The sequence below is a fragment of the Chenopodium album genome, chromosome 8 (assembly GCF_948465745.1).
Source record: "Chenopodium album chromosome 8, dcCheAlbu1.1, whole genome shotgun sequence".
Classification (NCBI taxonomy): domain Eukaryota; kingdom Viridiplantae; phylum Streptophyta; class Magnoliopsida; order Caryophyllales; family Amaranthaceae; genus Chenopodium; species Chenopodium album.
This window is the reverse complement of record NC_137841.1, coordinates 67710453-67730981: the sequence shown is the minus strand read 5'-3', so window position 1 is coordinate 67730981 and position 20529 is coordinate 67710453. Positions and strand designations below refer to the sequence as shown.

Here is a 20529-nt window from a genome sequence, read left to right as displayed (position 1 = left end):
GGTCTCCTAGCAATAAGTCAGATCTAATAAGAAGTCAGATCTCTTATCAGAATTTGGAATAATCTATTAGGGAATTAAGGTTTTAATCCCTGTTAACTACAATCGAGACATCGAGTTGTGTAAAGCTTAATTAATTATATTTGTAACAGGGTTCTAGCTACCTCATAAATGTTTGGATGAACTTTGATATCTCAACATCAACTAAACTCAACTTGTTTTCATAAGATGAAAAGAACATACTTTTTAAAATACGGTTTTACAATTATGTAACAACATTGGGGGGATACACCCATTTTGTATTATTGTTGCCAAATTAATTGGAACTTTGGAAGGGTATATTCCATATTTGCTATAGAATACAAATAATAGTCTATTATTTTCAGCAAATTGGGAACTTTATCAATATTATAATTTTGTGCCCTTTTTACCTGCTTCATTTATCAAAATTGGTCAACTTCTTTTATCAAGTGGCAGATTTGTCTTTCTTTTTTTAGAAACACCTGGCCAACAGCTGCTGATTAGCATCAATATAATACAAAGGAGTATTAATCAAATAATTAATTAATTAAACAGCTGCTACTTGTTGAAAAGGTCGAAATTTTAATTCATTAAACAACATAATTAAGAGTAATCTTGATTATTATTTTTATTAAAAAAATAAATAAAGACGTATAACATTTTGCTACGGAGTCATAAATCCCTCATGATTCATGACTTATCCAGTCTCGAAATTGTATAGGAATGTAGCCGTGATATGCTTAAAATTCATATTACGGGGTATTTTAGGGATCTCTGGAACTTATAAAGAGATATTTTCGTAAATTAATTAAGGGATAATTGAGTAAAAATTCTTGAATTGAATAAATTAAATCTAATATTGTTTGATCACGCTTTCGTTGAATTGTATGTAATTACCACCTTAACCAAAAAATGAAATAGAAGTAAAAAGGAAGCGATTATATATGAGTCACAAACACATACTACATTACTACAAGACCTTTACAATATATCAGGACAATGCACATTCATACCCTACTTGTTACAACTAACAGGGGAATAGATGATAGAGTCTTAAATCTTTCTAAATTCTGTACACATTCGAAACGATTTATCGATTTCACACCCCAATCTTCGTTCTTCAACCTTGCTTACCAGTTACCACAAAAGATAGAGTGTAAAACCTCCTTCAAGTCCCTTCGTTTCGAGTCAAGATCACCTTATACAATCAATTAACAGGGTTACTAATATGTACATACAAAAAGTGGTCCTTAAGTACCTGTACTGTAATTTGTGTACAATGTTTAAAATATCCTGAATTATGATTATGGAAGCTTTGTTTCAAGAGGTGGATTTGCTGATGCCTGATGACTCTGACCCTTCTTCTGCAGGAAGTAGCAGACAACAGTGCAATCATCACGCTTGTCAAATCGAAACTTCTTCTTCCATGCTACAACTGCAGCATCTATAACAGCTTTTGCGGCCATCTCTTCTTGCTGGACACCCCATACTATTGATGCTACTTCCTCATTGCTCAGGACATCCCATATCTGCAATTAACTCGAATATATAGTATTCGATTTCCAAGCTCAGAGTGCCATGTTTAGATTTGAAATAATTGCAAATGCAATAGCCATTATGTCTAGAAAATCTTACCCCATCACTAGCAAGCAAGATAAACAAGTCGTTCGGAGTTATATGGTGATGAGTGATTACTGGAGTAGAGATTATGCCACACTTTTTCATCAAAAATTCTCCAAAGGAACGAGACATAGCCAGGCCAGGTCTGTCAATAAGAGGTAACCATGCTCGTTTGACATGCGGTTCGTTCTTCATTGCCAACACTCTGCCGTTGAACCTTCTTATTCTGTCAGCTTCATCTACATGCCATATTAAAAAAGTAAATAATGCTTCATACATGTATAAACAAAGTTACTAACTAAATTCTTACAGTAAATGCAGAAAAAAAGGCCTTATTTTGATCAGTTGCATAAAAATCAAAATATGGAAACATAGTTGCTAAATCACCAGGTATGCCAGGCGTTAAATCAGTGGTTAATTGAACAGCAGTAACTCCTTTTTCTCCTCTGAATCCTAGAATAGCCCTTGAATCCCCAAGGTTCGCGATGAGTAGATCGTCACTCTACTCAAAATAATATGCTTTACTTCCAGAAATCATATAACAGATATATATATATAGTATATATATTCAATATATTCAACTTTGAAGATTTGCATACTTTGTATATTGGCTTAAAGCTGGTGTAACTGTAACAAACCTGTTTCAGAGCTACTACTGCAGTACTTCCACTGAAAAAATCGCACCTCTCTGACAGCACCTTCTTAAGCACTTCATCATCCATTTCTTGGAAAGCTTTTATACATGCCTCCTTCCATGTAAGGAGTTCCTTGCTGTTGTTTAGTGATGAACAACCCAAATTTGTTGTTTGATCACTTTTGCTGTTACTTCTTGTCTGTGGCACTGACATTGCAATCTTTTGCTTTAGGATTAACAATGGCAAGCGGCGACTAACATCCTTGCTCACTAGATGACCGTCTATCCCATGACCATCAAATACTCCACAAAGTACACCGTTTTCTGACCCATAGCCCTTCAAATAGAAAGACAAAGCAGCTAAGGTCCAAGCCTCTAAATAAGATTTTACAACAACAGAACTGTAAAGTATTAATGATTAAAAATAACAAACAAATATCAAACGAGAAACCATTTTGATGCATGATTTTTTGTTACTAGTCTAGAATCCTCAAACAAGACCTCTCATGTTATATGAAATATAAAAAAAGAAAAAATTCAATGATCTTCTCGCAAAAACTCTGAAATACCTTTATTTATTTTACCAGGCCTGTTATACTGATATATGCTAAGATTTAGCCCTTTTCTTTGAAAAGACAGGAGAAAAGATTAATCAACCTGGAATTACTAATGCCTATAAAAGACCACCCTCAAGTCTAGTGGTACCATCTTTCATGAGAACAACCCTGAGAGAAAGCATAATTGCAAGGGGAAAGACCTAGCTACCTGCATGATCAGGCTGATAACTCTGCGATAGGGCAGTCCGGCTAAGCCAGCATGTACAGTTTAAAACAAAAGTGTTGGTGCTAACTTACCGTTTTTTTTATATAATGTATTATCAATCAAATCTAAATCATTGCTCACAAGTTGACCAAACAAAAAATAAGCACCTCTGTCTTGTTCTTGGACACACCTAGAGCTAGTTAAACCCTGAAATAACTAAGAATTAGTACATAAAAATTGGATAACAAAGTAAGTACCTGACAAAGGACAGCACAATCCTGGTTAACAGCCTTGCCACCTCGTTTAGTATAAACGGACAGCCCAGACTTAATCTGGTTATTATAATCTAAACCATTTTGATCATAGATAACATTTCCAAGACCCTCTGTATCATCTGGAATTGACGAAGTTGATAGATTGATTCCCATGTTATGAAAAAATGAAAAACTTGTATTCTTACACAGATATATTTCTGAAACAATAAATACATAAAGGTCTTACAATTTTGCAAGCTTCCCCTGGATATAATTGAAAAGGTAGCAAGTTGATAAAAACAAAATGAATAACTATAAAATATACTGAACTGCCCTTTTTTGAATTAAAGGGGTGTTATTCTTATAACCACTTCTATCCAAATGTATTTATAAGTTCCAAGTTGCAACTCTTGTTTGCACAATATTTATCATGTAAGTCTGTCTGAAATCCGTTCGTATTTGGTACTATACGGAATATACTTAAGTCTCATACATAACGTGTAAAACCATTTATGATAACACTGTATTCGGGCTGATTTTTTTTTAATGTTTTCTTTTGTTTCAACTGTCAAATTTGCTTATGCTCATACTGTATTCAGATGTAGACATATGATTGGTGTATCCTTGTTACAATACTTGACGTTGGTAATATCCAAGCTTAGATTCTTTTAGAAGTAGTCTTACTAACAATAGATATTTGTTGCATATTTAATTTGTTTGTAAAGTTGCTAAAATTCAGTCATAGAGGACTGTTTTACAATAATTGCAGTAAAATATTGTATCAGAGGATATTCTGGTGATAAATACATTATTTTATGAGATTTTAATATCCTAATTGATGATAACCCAAAGTCAGAGGAGACTAATCAATGTATCTTAATTACACCCTTGTAAACAGCTCTACAATCCTTATTATCTTGTGTTTTTCTGAAGTTGGAAGCAGTTACTTTCCTAGGTGCCTCATCTATACTGTAACCCAATCAAGACCTAAAGTGACTCGAAATCAAATGACCCGGGTTCAACTCAAACTGCAGTTGTTGACCTGACCTAATCCAAATAATAATATAACCTGAGCTGAATCGAGTCAAATAATGTGCTTGTCACCTCCAATTATACCTAGCAAGTTTAATTCACTCACGAGAACAACTAACCAACATCAATACACCATACTGGGTCACTGATAGAAATATACTAATGCACATCACTTGAAATTACTAGCAATTATACTTGCTGAACTTCATCAGTAAAAAGCTTCAGAATTTACATAGTGCCAACTTGAAAACAGAGACATAGATGCCTAGACATATAGTACATGGAAATCAGAAAAGCAGCAGCTGTCTCATTTTAACTACGATACAATGTCTGGATATGACAGCAACAAATATTCATAACATCTGCTAAATGCCCAGACTACCTGGTCAATCAACATTCTCATTGGCTGGACACCGTGATGGTATCATCAGCCTGAGCAGCATCAGTTGCCGGCAATTTCTTAGTCAGTGACATGGGTAAATCAAGGTCATCTTGCAAGCAACGCTGCTGAGGGTGTGACAACAACAAGCACATTTGACGGAAAAGAATGCGTTGAAGGCCTTGACCACTTTCAAAGATGTAGCCCTCATACTCAGTAACTTGTTCAAGGGCTTCTACAAGAGCATCATAAACTTTTTGGGGGCAATTCTCAGGTCCTGGCTTGTCATGAAGGTAAATTACATCCAGAGTGAAGAACTTTTGGTTGGCAGGCCACTGAAATCGTGGTTGCACAGATGAACGGCAATACAGCAATATCTAAAGGCATGCCAAGGGAATATTGATAAGTTAGACAAGTTGTGGACAAAATCTAAACAATTGTTGTGCTAGAAGTCTAAAACCCTCTGAATTTCTCAAGCCAGATAGATAATGTCGAAATTTTGAGACTTTTCCAGTTCGAAAGTGAGAAGGCAGAAACAAGATCATGAAGCAGCCTTAGCATATAAGACCCATTTGTGAACCCCAATGTGCAATATGGAATGGAAACAGCAATATCTAAAGGCATGCCAAGGGGATATTGATAAGTTAGACAAGTTGCGGACAAAATCTAAACAATTGTTGTGCTAGAAGTCTAAAACCCTCTGAATTTCCCAAGCCAGATAAATTATGTCGAAGTTTTGAAACTTTTCTAGTTTGAAAGGGAGAAGGCAGAAACAAGATCATGAAGCAGCCTTAGCATATAAGACCCATTTGTGAACCCCATTGTGCAATATGGAATGGAAAATCAAGAGAAGAGGCTTGGTTCAGTAAATTAGAAACATACAATTATACAAACTACAGCAAGCAATAACACAAGTAACCCAAAATAATCCAGAAAACTAGTCCAAATGCAACATGGGTAGTCATCAATATCGGAAAATGTATGTTAATCAATCATTCAAAATCAATAGTGACAATTTAGGTGGAGGTCTAATATTAATAATTCATGTTATCTGCACAATCAATCAGCAAAGATTGCTGACAAGCAATCACAAGATCAAACTTTTCAAATTCAATGGTAATAATTGAACTCAGTTAGTCACTTACCACTCTTAATATTCGATTTTGAGACCGAGATTTTTTGGCTTGGTGAGCAGCAACTCGAAACAACTGGGTAAGGTCTGCCTGACCACCTGATGAGCTCACAGACAACCCCCGAAATGCAGTGATTGCAGAATCAACTTCACTTGTAAATTCCTTTCTCACCTTCAGAAACAGAATACAACAGGTTAAATTTAACTTCTGGAGAATACATTAACACCCTTACAGCTAAACGAAACACCAAACCCACTCCATCAATAAGAAAAGGAGAATGCAAGAGGCATTGTAAAAATTGGGAAGAACATTTCTGATCACCAAACAAAATATCAAAATTTCAATACCCAGAAAGCAAAATTCTCAAAAACCCTCAATCAGAGTCAACACACAATCAAGAAACAACATCAAACCACCAACCCCATCTGGGTAAACACTCAATTACCAAACAATCAAACAACCAATCAAATTCTAATCAAAAATTGATTTTAAAAAAGAAGAGCAAGATTAGAAAATCACCCAGGAAGCAGATTTAGCAAGAGAAGCGAAGGCGAAACGATGATTCGGATTAATGGTGAGTTTGGCATGGATGAATAAGAGAATGGATTGTTTGATAGAATCAAGTCGAGTAATGGGTCGTCCATTTGGGCCAGTGTTCTTCATTTCAACCATACTTTCGTTGTCAACATCAATACAGAAAAGTATGTCTTCGTTGCAGTATCGATTTGCTTTCAATGAGTACGCTGCTCCGCCTCTTCCGCTGCCCTCCACCACTTGAACTTCCATTTTTCTCTCTCCTCTGATTCAGTGATTGGGGTGTTTACCAGCTCTTTTTAATGTTATTACTCCAGAAATGATGATCTTTTTATCTTGTGGCAATTCCAAATAAATTAATATAAAATTTCAGTCATCATAGCAATTCCGTAAATAAATCAGCATTCAGATTTAATAAAAAGGTGTTGATTAATTAACCGAAATACAATTAGATAAACATTTTTTTAATCATGAAATTAAACTTGTTTTTTTTCGGAAATTTGCACCAAAAAACAAAATAATTGAGGTAACAAATTCACACTTGACATGTTTTGGTGCTGAAAACTGCTCTAAATTTTTTTGGGTCATTTTAGGTTTAATGGATATCATATGAGGTCAAAATGACCAAAAACTTATCGAAAACACCTCGTTATAAATGCATTATGCAAATTGAGATTTTTGAATTTTACAAAACGAGGCAATTCTTGTACTTTTTGTCAATTTTAACGTCAAATCGATTACTTTGGTCGAAGTACCTTAAAACCTCTAAACAATATTTTTTTTTACTCCAAAATCAAAGAATTTTTTTTAAAACAAGATACGGTCCGCAATATTATAAAAAAAATTCTCTAAACATAGGGTCTATAATGGCATTTTGCGTATTAGGCTACACCTCAATAAAACCTGAGGAAAATGTTCCCTTTTTACAAAACTTAGGCCCTGTCCAGTTCACAGGTTCAATAAAAATCAGTAGCTTAAGGCGTATTTGGCAAAATATAGCTGTGAAGGTAGCTGTTAGCTGTGTAGATAGCTGTTAGTTGTTGATTGTGAATATAGATAATTTAAGTATGAGTGTTCGGTAAAGTAACGGTTAACTAGCTGTTACATATAAAAATCAATATTTTATTATAGATTAAATTTTCAACAGTCACCTCAAAAGCTTCCTCTAATTTCAAAAGCTAATATTTCTAACTTTTCATAAAAACTACCTCCACCACTAAAAGCTACCCTAACCTCTACTTTGCCAAACACTCACATTTTTTGTTAAATAGTGATTTGACATGTTTCTTTTATCACGCTTGCCAATGCAAAACTTTAACAGTCAATAACTTTAATTCTCCATAATTAAAAAATATAAAAGTTATATATTATTATAGTACTTATTGAGACGAATTCAAAATGATCCAACATAAATATGTTTTTCCTTGCATATTATTCACAAAATACGGTCAAAAGAGGGGTGGTGAATAGTGTAAAAGTCAAAGCGGGTCAAGTAAAAAAAAACGGAGGAAGTATAAGCTATAGTACCTAAAAGCTACTCAAAATCTAGCGTCAAATGGCCCTTAAAGAAGATATATAATAGAAAAAAAAAATCAATTCGGTTAAAATAATTTCAGCTCGGTAAAAATATTTTAAGTTCGGCCAAAATAATTTTATTCAGTAAAATAATTTCAGTTTTATAAAAATAAGGTGATGTGAACCAGTCCTTAGTTTTCAACTAGCTTTACAGTGTGTTTGGATAAAGAAAGAGGAAGGAAAAGAAGGGGAGGGAGGGAGGAGAAGAGGAGGGGAGGGAAAGGGAGGGGAGGAAAGAATGGTGAGTTTTCCTTCCAAATCTCTCAATTGTTGGAGGAATCAATTTCCTACAATTTAATCCCTTCATTTCTCTCCCCTCCAATTCCCTTCCTTCTTCATTTGTTATCCAAATGAAAGATATTGAAGCATTAGAGTACTGAAAGATATTACATTAAAATTTAAAAGAATTTATGATTTTTTTTTTAATATATAATTGAATATTTTTATGTATGATAAGGGTCTGTTCTCATTGACTGAACTCATCAGCTGAACTGAATTGAGTTGAACTGAACTGAATATTTTATAAGAGAAGGAAATTAGGAGCTGAATTGAATTTCAACGTAAGAGAACAGACTCTTGATTGAAGTAAACTTTATTCGCAAAAATAGTGCAGTAACGATGAAACAAAGGGGGGAAATATGATAATATCAAAAAGAATCTTAGATAACAATATTATTTTGATAATTACTTAAGATATGCTCGCTTTTTTATATAAAAATACATGAGATAAATTATATGAAAGATGTGTAAAAATATACTCCCTCCGTCCCCTTCTTGATAGTCCCTTATGGGCAATTTTCACGGGAATTAATAAACACAAATAAGAATAGTTAAAGTACATTGAAAAAGTAAATTGACATTGAATATGCAAAAAAGTAGAGAGAGAAAGTAATAAAAGTACATGGGGAAACAAAATTTACATAGGAAATTTAAATTTGCACAAGTAATGTTGCAAATTGGAGGGAATTTTGGTAAAAAATTAATATTAATGGTGTTGGAAAAAGCAAATGGGGTGAACATTTTGTGACTAAAATTTATCCATAAGAGACTATTAAAAGGGGACGGAAGGAGTACTAGTGCATATGGAAAAAAAAATATATGATTGTCAGGTAGAAAATAACATATTAAATTGTTTTCTATGGAAATTGTTTTACTAGGAAACAACCGGTTTTAGTATATAGTACTCTGTAATGGCTTAAATGATTAATGTTAATTTTTTTTAAGGAATGATTATAATGTTAATTTTAATTATAAAAAAAATTAGTTTTAATAATTCCAACTCTACCTGATTTTCTTTTAATAATTTCAACTTTGAATTATTCTTAAATAATACAAATTTTAGGGTTGCTTTCTTTCTTTAATCCCAAAACCGATCAACAAACTCTATTAACAAGTTACATGACACGTGTTAACCTGTCATTAGTTTAAAAATAAAAAATTGTAAAAAAAAAAAAGTAAAAAACAAAAGAAAAACAAAAACCCGAAACTACTTTTTATGTGGATATTTATGCCTTAAGTAAGGTTTATAATGTTTAGAAAATAACCTAATTAGATCTGTAGGCAGCGAGAATGGAAACACCGAAACATGCAAAACCCACTAGCCGATCCGTGGGCTGCAAGGTATAATGAATGAACCTCCCATTTAGGTATTGCCGCAAATTCGCAATATTCTATATTCATATTCATATATTCTTCTCAAAATTAATTAATTTTTATATGAAACATGGCAGATTGGGGTAATATACCCAACGACATTGCCACAATCATTGCTGAGCATATCCTTTTCTTAGAAGACTTTAAGGCTTTCAGCTTCGTCTGTTCTCGTTGGAGAACAGCAGCCAAACAAGCCAAGTTTCGAGCCAACATTAACATTTTTTACCCATCATCAATCACCCAAGCCAAAGCTGCCATGGCTAATGCTGCCCGAACTCGATGATACCTCGAACCAACGCCGCTTTTACAGCCTCTATAACCGCAAAGTCCGCACAGTCAATCTCCCACTGTCGTCGAACCCCAACAACAACGACATTAGGCTGTTATCTTCCCATGGATGGTTACTCTCTGTCTCTTACGGCGGTGATAATCTGTGTATTGTCAACCCGTTGTCTAATGCCATAATAAACCTTCCTCGGGTTAGGTTCTGGAACCATCATTGCCATTGTTTTAGTTACTATACATATAGCGTGAGACGATATGAGAAATTCATCTTATCAGGAAACCCATCCTCGTCTAGTGATTTCACAATCGCCCTCGTTTTGGCCGAGCCTTTTGCTAACCTATGTTGCCGTCATGAGATCATTTCTTTCTGGAGGAACGGCAATCATCAATGGGAACCACTTTTGGAGTATGGAGATAGTAAATCCGTAGATTTCTATAATGATATTATTTTTTACAAGGGAAACTTTTATAGCGTTGATGATGGTGGAACCATATGGTGTTACGAACTAGACCACTCAGGTTGTCCTCACGAGCGGGAGGTTGCTGTTCTTAAGAGCCAGTTGCCCAATGATTATTCGCCCTACCAATGGCCTAAAAAGATGAGTGCAGTATACTACTTGGTTGAATCAGAGAATCGATTGTTGATCGTTTGTAGGGATACATTCAAGGTATTCGAGCTGAATGTTGACAATGGGGAAGTTAAGAGTGTTCCTAACTTGGGGGATGTAGCGATTTTCGTGGGTTGCAACTCCTCCTTTTCAACAAAGGCGTCTGCTACTCATGGCATCAAACACAACTCTATTTATTTTACTGATGATTATAGGCCAGCACATGATTTTGGAAGAAGATTAAAGTCCAAAAGCGGAGGCTTTATTGAAATGGGCATCTTCAGTTTGACAGATGAAAGTTTTCATCAGCTTGATCTCGTTGAACCACCACATTTTAGTGAATATGCACCATATTTGTGGCTTGAGGATCCTAGTTTATGATCTATGATTGCTCTCCTATTGTATTTTAATTAGGTATATAGCACCTATTGTTATTCAGATTCTATCAAAGTATCAATAAAAAGTTTTGTTTGCCACTTTTTTTTTTTTTTTTTTTTTTTTTTTGGGGGGGGGGGGGGGGGTGGTATGACTTTACAGAAGCTAATGCTTCCTTATTTCAATGTTGACATCCGATTATCGTATCATATATTCATTCATGATTTTCATATAGGCAACATTATCACCCCCAGAGAATCTACTCAGTAAAAATTACAGGTGAATTTAAAACTATAAGTGAATATACTCGAATTAGTGAGGAAGGAGTTTCCAAATTGATGCAGTGAAACTGAGAAAATATGTGTTGTCTATCTATCTATGCTTGTAAATATGTTGAATCTGGAATTGAAAGTTCTTGAAACCTCGTTCGGAATTGGGAATAGGGATTATCTGATCAGCTCTCATATGTGATATACTTGTATGAAAAAAGCATTAAGGGGTCCTTAAAGATCTTAAAGAGGAAACAAGAAGAAAACAAAATGGAAGACAGAAATATAATGCACATCATTTGAAGTTACTAAACATTACACTTTACACTTGCTGAACTTCATCAATAAAAAGCCATCAGTTAAAAGCTCCAGAATTTACATAGTGCCAACATAGAAACAGAGACAGGGAAGCCTAGATAACTTAGTACATGAAAATTAGAAAAGCAGCAGCTGTCTCTTTTTATCTACGATACAATGTCTGAAGATGACAACTACAACAAATATTCAAAACATCGGTTGAATGCCCGAACTACCTAGTCAATCAATATTGTCATTGGCTGGACACAGTGATGGTATCTTCAGCCTGAGCACCATCAGCTGTCGGCAATTTCTTAGTCAGTGACATGGGTAAATCAAGGTCATCTTGCAAGCAACGCTGCTGAGGGTGTGACAACAACAAGCACATGTGACGGAAAAGAACGCGTTGAAGGCCCTGACCACTTTCAAAGATGTAGCCCTCATATTCAGTAACTTGTTCAAGGGCTTCTACAAGAGCATCATAAACTTTTTGGGGGCAATTCTCAGGTCCTGGCTTGTCATGAAGGTAAATTACATCCAGAGTGAAGAGCTTTTGGTCAATAGGCCACTGAAATTGTGGTTGCACAGATGAACGGCAATACAGCAAGATCTAAAGGCATGCCAAGGGGTTTGAAGATGAGTTAGACAAGTTGCGGACAGAGTCTAAACAAATGATGTGCTAGAAGTCTAAAACCCTCTGAGTTTCCCAAAAAGCCAATAGGTTATGTCAAAGTTTTGAGACCTTTCCAAGTTTGAAAGAGAGAAGGCAGAAAAAAAGGTTATGAAGCAGCCAAAGCATATAAAACCCATCTTGGTTTAGTAAACATAAAATTATACCAACTCCAGCATGCAATAACACAAGCACCCAAAATAATCCAGAAAACTAGGTCAAATGCAACATGGGTAGTTAATAATTCAAAATCAAAAGTGACAATTTAGGTGGAAGTCTTAACTATGATTCACGTTTATCTGCACAATCAATCAGCAAAGGTTTCTGACAAGCAATTACATGACCAAACATTTCAAATTCATGAACAGTACACTGTACGAAATTCAATGGTTAATAATTGAACTCACTTACCACTCTTAATATTCGACTTTGAGACCGAGATTTTTTGGCTTCATGAGCAGCAACTCGAAATAACTGGGAAAGGTCTGCCTGACCTCCTGATGAGCTCACAGACAACCCTCGAAATGCAGCGATTGCAGAATCAACTTCACTTGTGAACTCCTTTCGTACCTTCAGAAACAGAAAACGACAGGTAAATTTAACTTTTAAATAACACCCTTATAGCTGAATGAAACCCCAAACCCACTCCATCCATAAGAAAAAGAGAATGCAAGAGGCATGGCAAAAATTGGTATTTGTTCTATTAGACTTGCATAAGTTAATGCCAAGCTGAAGGAGAACTAAAACAATCCCAAAGGGTATATCATAGATTGATAGTTATAATTTATTATCATTGACTCTCTCAATTACTACGGCATAAACCCAGTCAACCAATCAATCATAGCAGCTACAGCTTTTATAAGGAAGTGAAACATGCAAATATCCCACAGGAACCTTCTTAATACTTCAACCATAAAGCCATTCTTTATTCAGCAGAGGTTGTCATCAAAGTAATTACAAGTTGAGACCCAACTGAGAAGCAACTAATTTCACAGCTTGCTCGTGCTTACTGGCTTAGACATAAACTGAAGGGATAACAATTAATCTCAGGTTCACTTCTCAATAAATGAAAGCAATAAGGCCATGCCCATCCCTTTTGAGCCGAGAAATGATTCAAGAGAGGAGCTGAACACAGCAATGTCAAGCGATAGATAAGTGAGGCTTCATCTATCTCATGCACACTGCACTCAATTACATTTTTAGTGTTCCAAATGAAGCCCCATAGAAAGTATCAAGCATTATTGACTCACAAATGAGAATAAGGACAATCATCAAGTTGAGGTATTTAGCAAAGCATAGCTAAGCACAGTAGCATAAGGTCTAACATAACCCGCTAAAGACAACATATGTATCAATCTGATTCGAACACAAATTTCCACAATGGAGAAGGTAGAATTTTTAAGGAAAAGATAAATATATCAATTGCATAGAGCTAACTTACGAACAAAATCTGTCAACAACCAATCAATTTGCACTCAATCAGCCATCTTTATTCGATAAGACAAACTAACAAAACTATTAAGCAGAGAACTTATATAACAGCATCTAAAACAAAGCCACTTCCAACTATATCCTGTGCCTCTAATCACAACTTGAATAACCCGACATCCTAAGTCAAGTTGCCTATAATCTACTCATTTCAAAGTCAATCCATGCTCATACTACTTCCCAACCAGTACAATTTTTGAAGACCATTATGAAGGAGTCCAAGTTTGATCATCTCCCATCACTTCACTATTCCAGGTAACAATATATCAACATACATTGTCAACATTGAGCAATCAAAAAACCAAAATATCTCACAAGAGAAGTGAGAACACAAACAAACATCCCTTTTCCATCAAACTAAGAGTTAATGTCAGCTAGCTTAGGTATAGATATAGAGTAATGGGGGTCAATCGAATCCCGTCTACACCATTGTCCTCTGTGCCTCTCTCTATGTATCTATACACCATTACAAACATATATAATTCCTCAAAGCAAAAACATTTTTGATCACCATAAAAGTATCAAAATCTCCGATTTGGACAACAAAAACAACAGCAATTCAACGCCCAGAAATCAAAATTTTCAAAAACCCTCAATCAATCCAAAAAACACAATCAAGAAACATCAAACCAACCACCCCATCTGGGTATAACACTCAATCACCAAACAATTGTACAATTAATCAAATTCTAACCAAAAATTGATATTAGAAAAGAAGAACAAGATTAGAAAATCACCCAAGAAGCAGATTTAGCAAGAGAAGCGAAGGCGAAACGATGATTCGGATTAATGGTGAGTTTGGCATGGATGAATAAGAGAATGGATTGTTTGACAGAATCAAGTCGAGTAATGGGTCGTCCATTTGGGCCAGTGTTCTTCATTTCAACCATACTTTCGTTGTCAACATCAATACAGAAAAGTATGTCTTCGTTGCTGTATCGATTTGGTTTCAATGTGTACGCTGCTCCGCCTCTTCCGCTGCCGCTGCCCTCCACTATTTGAACTTCCATGTCTTTCTCTCTCCTCTGGTTTGGGGGGTAAATCAGTTTTTTTTAGTACTGGAGAAATTTTGTGAGCTTTAACATCAGAATGAAATCATCATGGATGGTATTTAATATATTTAATTATCAATATTGGACATTTTAAAGTAAAAATGACATATAAAAAACCTTTTTAAATTTACTCCTTTCGTTTTAAAGTACTTAGGGGGTGTTTGGTAAATGGGAATTGAGGTGTGGGAATGAGAATTTTAATCCCAAATAAAACAAAATATCTATTATAAAATAAGGGGAAAAGGGAGAAGATTAGAGAGAGATGTAGATGGTAATTGTATTGTCTATCCTTTGATTTGTCCATGCTATATATATATACATAATGTAAGTATGTAACCTTCATGGAAATTAAGATTCCATTTAAGCGGGGGTTACAATAGAGGTAATTGCATATGGGGGTTACAATGGGTGGTATAATACTAGGGAGTTACAAATGATAATGAACATCCACATAGAATATATTTTGTAACACTCCCTCTTGGATGGGCATTATCTAAAATATATTTAATGCGCATATATGCTGCCTCATTAAAAACCTTTCCAGGAAAAACCCAGTGGGAAAAAAAACCATGGATAAGGGAAAAAGAGTGCAGCGCGCAATTACTCCCCCTCATTATTATATCACTGAAGATCTCTGAGACGACGCAATCCAATACGATAAACTAACTTTTTAAAGGTTGCGGTAGGAAGAGCCTTAGTGAATAGGTCTGCTAAATTCTCACTTGAACGAATCTGCAAAACATTTATATCTCCATTCTTCTGAAGATCATGAGTGAAGAAAAATTTGGGTAAGATGTGCTTTGTTCTGTCACCTTTGATGTATCCTTCCTTAAGTTGAGCAATACAAGCTGCATTATCCTCGTATAAAGTTGTCGGTGCCTCTTTCCCAGATGATAAACCACAAACTTCTTTTATATGTTGAACTACCGACCTTAACCATACACATTCACGACTAGCCTCGTGAATTGCTAAAATCTCAGAGTGATTGGAAGACGTAGCTGCAATGGTTTGTTTCATAGAACGCCAAGAAATGGCAGTACCACCATATGTGAACACATATCCAGTTTGTGATCGACCATTAAGAGGATCAGATAAATAACATGCATCTGCAAAACCAATCAAATTTTCTTTGGACAACTTTGGGAAAAATAAACCCATATCCTTCGTACCTTGAAGATAACGAAGTAAATGTTTAATCCCATTCCAATGCCTCCGGGTTGGACATGAACTAAACCTTGCTAATAAATTAACAGAAAATGATATGTCGAGTCGTGTATGACTTGCAAGGTACATTAGTGCTCCAATTGCACTAAGATATGGTACTTCAGGACCCAGAATTTCTTCATCATTTTCCCGAGGTCGGAATGGATCTTTCTCTACTTCAAGTGATCTTACAACCATAGGACTGCTCAATGGATGTGCTGTATCCATAGAAAATCTTTTAAGAACCTTTTCTATGTATGTTGATTGATGCACAAGGATTCCATTCTCTAGGTGCTCTATTTGTAACCCTAAGCAAAATTTTGTCTTTCCAAGATCTTTCATTTCGAATTCTTTCTTTAAATAATTGACAGTCACTGAAATCTCTTCAGGAGTTCCAATGATATTCAAATCATCAACATACACTGCAATTATAACAAATCCCGATCCAAATTTCTTTACAAAAATAAATGGGCAAATAGGATCATTCTTATAACCTTCCTTTGACAAATACTCACTTAGACGGTTATACCACATACGCCCAGATTGTTTCAATCCATAAAGAGATTTGTTCAATTTAATACAGAAATGTTTTCGAGAACTAGATTTTGCTGCTTCTGGCAGCTTGAATCCTTCTGGGAGCTTCATGTAAATGTCATTATCCAGTGGGCCATATAAATAAGTTGTGACTACATCCATCAAACGTAAGTCAAGTCCTTCTCTTATTGCCAGACTAATAAAAAATCTAAAAGTAGTTGCATCCACCACAGGAGAATATGTCTCCTCATAATCAATACCAGGTCTTTGTGAGAATCCTTGTGCAACTAAGCGTGCCTTATATCTTACAACTTCACCCTTTTCATTTCTCTTTCGCACAAAAACCCATTTATATCTCACCTTCAGGTGTACGGACTACAGGTCCGAATACTTCTCTTTTTCCAAGAGATTTTAATTCTGATTCAATTGCTTCTTTCCATTTTGGCCAATCATTTCTTTGTCTACATTCTTCAATGGATTTTGGTTCATGATCCTCATTATTATCCATAACATCTAATGCTACATTGCATGCAAAAACATCATCGACGTCGATTTGATTTCGGTTCCATGTAATTCCAGACATGATATAATTTGTTGAAATTTCTTCATTATCAGGTACCTGAATTTCTTCTTGTATCATGTCTAAATTCTCTTCTGGAGATCCTTCGGAAATTGTTTCTTCAATTTGACCATCATCAATCAATGCTCCTTTTCTTTTCCGAGGATTCTTATCTTTGGAACCTATTGGTCTTCCACGTTTCTGACGTGGTTTAGACTCATTAGAAAATTTATTTTGTCCTTCCGGGACATCTATTTTAAATGGAGCATTTACAGCTGGAATATGTGACTTGGTCACTCTTTTGGGGTCAGCAAACGAGTCTGGCAATTGATTTGCTAAACTTTGTAAATGAATTATCTTTTGGACTTCCAGTTCACATTGTTTAGTTCGAGGATCAAGATAAGATAACGATAATTCATTCCATTTAATTTCTTTTTCCAGCTCTCTCTTTTCTCCCCCTAATGTTGGGAAAAGTGACTCGTTAAAATGACAATCTGCAAAACGAGCCGTAAATAAATCCCCTGTTGTAGGCTCAAGATATTTAATTATTGACGGGGATTCAAACCCAACATATATTCCCATCCTCCTTTGAGGACCCATCTTAGAGCGTTGTGGTGGAGCTATTGGAACATAAACCGCACATCCAAAAATTCTTAGATGGGAAATATTTGGTTCCTGACCATAAACCAATTGTAATGGGGAGAACTTGTGATAACTTGTTAGCCTAATGCGAATTAGTGCTGCTGCATGTAATATAGCATGTCCCCAAGCAGAAATTGGGAGATTGGATTTCATAAGCAATGGTCTAGCAATTAACTGAATACGTTTAATTAATGACTCTGCCAAACCGTTTTGTGTATGAACATGAGCTACAGGATGTTCAACATTTATCCCAATGGACATGCAATAATCATTGAAAGCTTGAGATGTAAATTCACCAGCATTATCAAGCCGAATAGTCTTAATGGGAGTATCTGGAAAATGTGTCCGTAACTTAATCAATTGGGCAAGTAATCTCGCAAACGCCAGGTTACGAGTTGATAACAAAGACACATGTGACCATCTAGTTGATGCATCAATTAAAACCATAAAATATCTAAATGGTCCACATGAGGGATGTATGGGCCCACAAATATCTCCTTGTATACGTTCCAGAAAACTAATTGATTCAAAATTAATTTTAGCTGGTGATGGGCGAATTATCAACTTGCCTTCTGAGCAAGCAGCACATGAAAAATTATTATGAAGAATCTGCTGGCTCTTCAAAGAATGTCCACATGAATTCGTAATTATTTTTCGCATCATTATTGAACCGGGATGGCCTAACCGGTCACGCCAAACAACAAAATTATCAGTATACTTCTGGTTTACTATAGCATGAGTTTCAATAGTATTGATTTTTGTGTAGTACAAACCACTGGAGAATGTAGGGAGTTTCTCCAAAACATGTTTTGTGCCTTGAGTTATATTTGTGATTTGAAGGAATTCGTTATTTTCTTCATTGATTGTCTCAATATGATAACCATTGTTGCGAATATCCTTAAAACTTAATAAATTTCTTTGAGACAATGGGGAGTATAAAGCATCAATTATTTTAATTTCAGTTCCCCAAGGCAGTTTTATAGTGGCTCTTCCAGAGCCCTCAATGATATTTGTACTACCCGATATGGTACTCACATTAATCCTTTTCATCATAAAATTAGAGAAATATTTTTTATTTCTAAGTATTGTATGAGTAGTTGCACTGTCAGCAAGACATAATTCTTCACCATTCATAGCAAACTGAACTTGAGTAATATCCATGTTCTTCATGAAATAAAATATATGTCAAAATGTTAAGCATAAAAATAAAGATGATAAATAAATAAATCAATAAAAACACCCAAATAGTTCATAAATTCATAAAGCAAAAGTCCTTATTACAACCATAGAAATTAAAATAAGTAAATAACTAGATAAAGTCTAATACTTAAAGTTGACACAAAATAATATAAATTTAATTATTCCCTTCCGGGGCATTGAAGAAATCACCAACTTCTAAATGAGTTGTACTGCCAAAATCAAAATTATTCCCTTCTGGGGAAGTAAGGAAATCATCAACATCAAAATGATTTGCATTGCCAAAATCAAAATCACCTTCACCATCTTCAAGAACAAGGTTTGCCTCCACTTTCTTTTCTTTCTTCAATGATTCTTGATAAAGTTCAACAAGATGCTTTGGAGTTCTACAAACCCGAGACCAGTGACCTTTTCCTCCACAACGGTAACATATATTGGTCTCACTTTTCTCTTTATCAGAATATTTTTTAAAACCTTTTTCTCTATATTGTGTCTGCAGGACAATATTATTTGCATGGAAAGTGGAGTATGTCTTTTCAAGCATTTCTGAATCAGTAATATTTTCTCCACATAATTGCAACTTAGAAGTGATTTTAAACATAGCTGAGTTATATTCACTAACAGATTTAAAATCTTGCAATCTCAAATTCAACCAATCATAACGAGCTCTAGGTAGTATCACCGTTTTTTGGTGGTCATACCTTTCCTTTAGATTACTCCAAAGGATTTGTGGGTCTTTCACAGTTAAATATTCATTTTTGAGTCCTTCATGGAGGTGATGGCTAAGGAATATCATGGCCTTTGCCTTATCTTGGAGTGTTGCTTTATTACCCTCCTTAATGGTTTCACCAAGGCCTTTAGCATCTAGGTGTATTTCAGCATTTAACACCCATGATAAATAGTTCTTTCCAGTAATATCAAGGGCCACAAATTCAAGCTTGGCAAGATTCGACATTTTTCACTATATAAAATAATAAGCAAAATTAGATCTCATAAAATATCAAACATATACATATCATAACATAATGTTTGATAAGAAAAATGTATGCAAATAAAATAACATGGCTAAGCTCATTCGTACAAGCACAAAAGCATATTACAACCACAATTAGAGTAGTATGTGGTATCACAAATTATGTTATAGCATAATTAATACCCAAGTCAAAAATCTAATAATTAGGAACATAATACGCAAGTCACAATTAGAGTAGTATATTATAACATAATTTGATAGTCAGGAACAAGTCAGAAGCAAAATTAATACGCAAGAAATCTAATAATCATAAACTAATAATCATAAAAGCATATTGTAACCTAACATACAACCTTGTAAAAAAACAAAACCGAAGGCGTATAAGGTGAAAGATATGAATGACATATATAGACACGTATATTTAGAAGCCAATATTGATGAAATCTTTAGAAGGTATGTAACCACGACATCATATCAAGATATGAAACAGTTCCTAGCATCATATAATACCTTCGGACTTTTTTCTTGGCTAGTATACTTACGGAGTGATCAATGTAATAGTTTCGTTTAGAGTATGGTGCTGATAACGTATTATAAAATAAGGGGAAAAGGGAGAAGATTAGAGAGAGATGTAGATGGTAATTGTATTGTCTATCCTTTGATTTGTCCATGCTATATATATATACATAATGTAAGTATGTAACCTTCATGGAAATTAAGATTCCATTTAAGCGGGGGTTACAATAGAGGTAATTACATATGGGGGTTACAATGGGTGGCATA

General features: G+C 34.9%; 4 protein-coding genes across 4 annotated transcripts; 1 reads left to right on the top strand and 3 right to left on the bottom strand.

The window, feature by feature from the left end:
• Positions 1-1062: 1062 nt before the first annotated feature.
• Positions 1063-3462, bottom strand: LOC145556369 (putative protein phosphatase 2C 72). Its single transcript, XM_081618021.1, has 5 exons — positions 3292-3462; positions 2277-2609; positions 2026-2140; positions 1654-1877; positions 1063-1547 (listed from the first exon to the last, which is right to left on the bottom strand). The coding sequence occupies exons 1-5, from the start codon at positions 3460-3462 to the stop codon at positions 1323-1325; spliced, it is 1068 nt and encodes a 355-aa protein (XP_081474147.1). The 3' UTR covers positions 1063-1322.
• Positions 3463-4462: 1000 nt separating this feature from the next.
• On the bottom strand, positions 4463-6667 carry LOC145556370 (uncharacterized). The gene is made up of 3 exons (XM_081618022.1): positions 6352-6667; positions 5845-6003; positions 4463-5076 (listed from the first exon to the last, which is right to left on the bottom strand). The coding sequence occupies exons 1-3, from the start codon at positions 6616-6618 to the stop codon at positions 4720-4722; spliced, it is 783 nt and encodes a 260-aa protein (XP_081474148.1). The 5' UTR covers positions 6619-6667; the 3' UTR covers positions 4463-4719.
• A 565-nt stretch (positions 6668-7232) lies between these two features.
• Positions 7233-10868, top strand: LOC145555387 (F-box protein At4g35733-like). The gene is made up of 2 exons (XM_081617133.1): positions 7233-7373; positions 9732-10868. The coding sequence occupies exons 1-2, from the start codon at positions 7233-7235 to the stop codon at positions 10866-10868; spliced, it is 1278 nt and encodes a 425-aa protein (XP_081473259.1).
• A 555-nt stretch (positions 10869-11423) lies between these two features.
• LOC145556368 (uncharacterized) lies at positions 11424-14657 on the bottom strand. The gene is made up of 3 exons (XM_081618020.1): positions 14324-14657; positions 12510-12668; positions 11424-12038 (listed from the first exon to the last, which is right to left on the bottom strand). The coding sequence occupies exons 1-3, from the start codon at positions 14594-14596 to the stop codon at positions 11682-11684; spliced, it is 789 nt and encodes a 262-aa protein (XP_081474146.1). The 5' UTR covers positions 14597-14657; the 3' UTR covers positions 11424-11681.
• Between the last annotated feature and the right edge of the window lie 5872 nt (positions 14658-20529).

Bases quoted from the DNA above. Each gene is read 5' to 3' on its own strand.
- LOC145556370 (XM_081618022.1), bottom strand. From the start codon at position 6,618: ATGGAAGTTCAAGTGGTGGAGGGCAGCGGAAGAGGCGGAGCAGCGTAC. The intron at 6,004-6,351 runs GTGATTTTCTAA...CTGTTTCTGAAG, and splicing joins TTGCTAAATCTGCTTCCTGG to GTGAGAAAGGAATTTACAAG. The intron at 5,077-5,844 runs GTAAGTGACTAA...GCATGCCTTTAG, and splicing joins AAAATCGAATATTAAGAGTG to ATATTGCTGTATTGCCGTTC.
- LOC145556368 (XM_081618020.1), bottom strand. From the start codon at position 14,596: ATGGAAGTTCAAATAGTGGAGGGCAGCGGCAGCGGAAGAGGCGGAGCA. The intron at 12,669-14,323 runs GTGATTTTCTAA...CTGTTTCTGAAG, and splicing joins TTGCTAAATCTGCTTCTTGG to GTACGAAAGGAGTTCACAAG. The intron at 12,039-12,509 runs GTAAGTGAGTTC...GCATGCCTTTAG, and splicing joins AAAGTCGAATATTAAGAGTG to ATCTTGCTGTATTGCCGTTC.
- LOC145555387 (XM_081617133.1), top strand. From the start codon at position 7,233: ATGGCATTTTGCGTATTAGGCTACACCTCAATAAAACCTGAGGAAAAT. The intron at 7,374-9,731 runs GTAGCTGTTAGC...TCCTTTTCTTAG, and splicing joins GGCAAAATATAGCTGTGAAG to AAGACTTTAAGGCTTTCAGC.
- LOC145556369 (XM_081618021.1), bottom strand. From the start codon at position 3,462: ATGGGAATCAATCTATCAACTTCGTCAATTCCAGATGATACAGAGGGT. The intron at 1,878-2,025 runs GTGATTTAGCAA...TATGGCATGTAG, and splicing joins TTTAACGCCTGGCATACCTG to ATGAAGCTGACAGAATAAGA. The intron at 1,548-1,653 runs GTAAGATTTTCT...AGTTAATTGCAG, and splicing joins TCTTGCTTGCTAGTGATGGG to ATATGGGATGTCCTGAGCAA.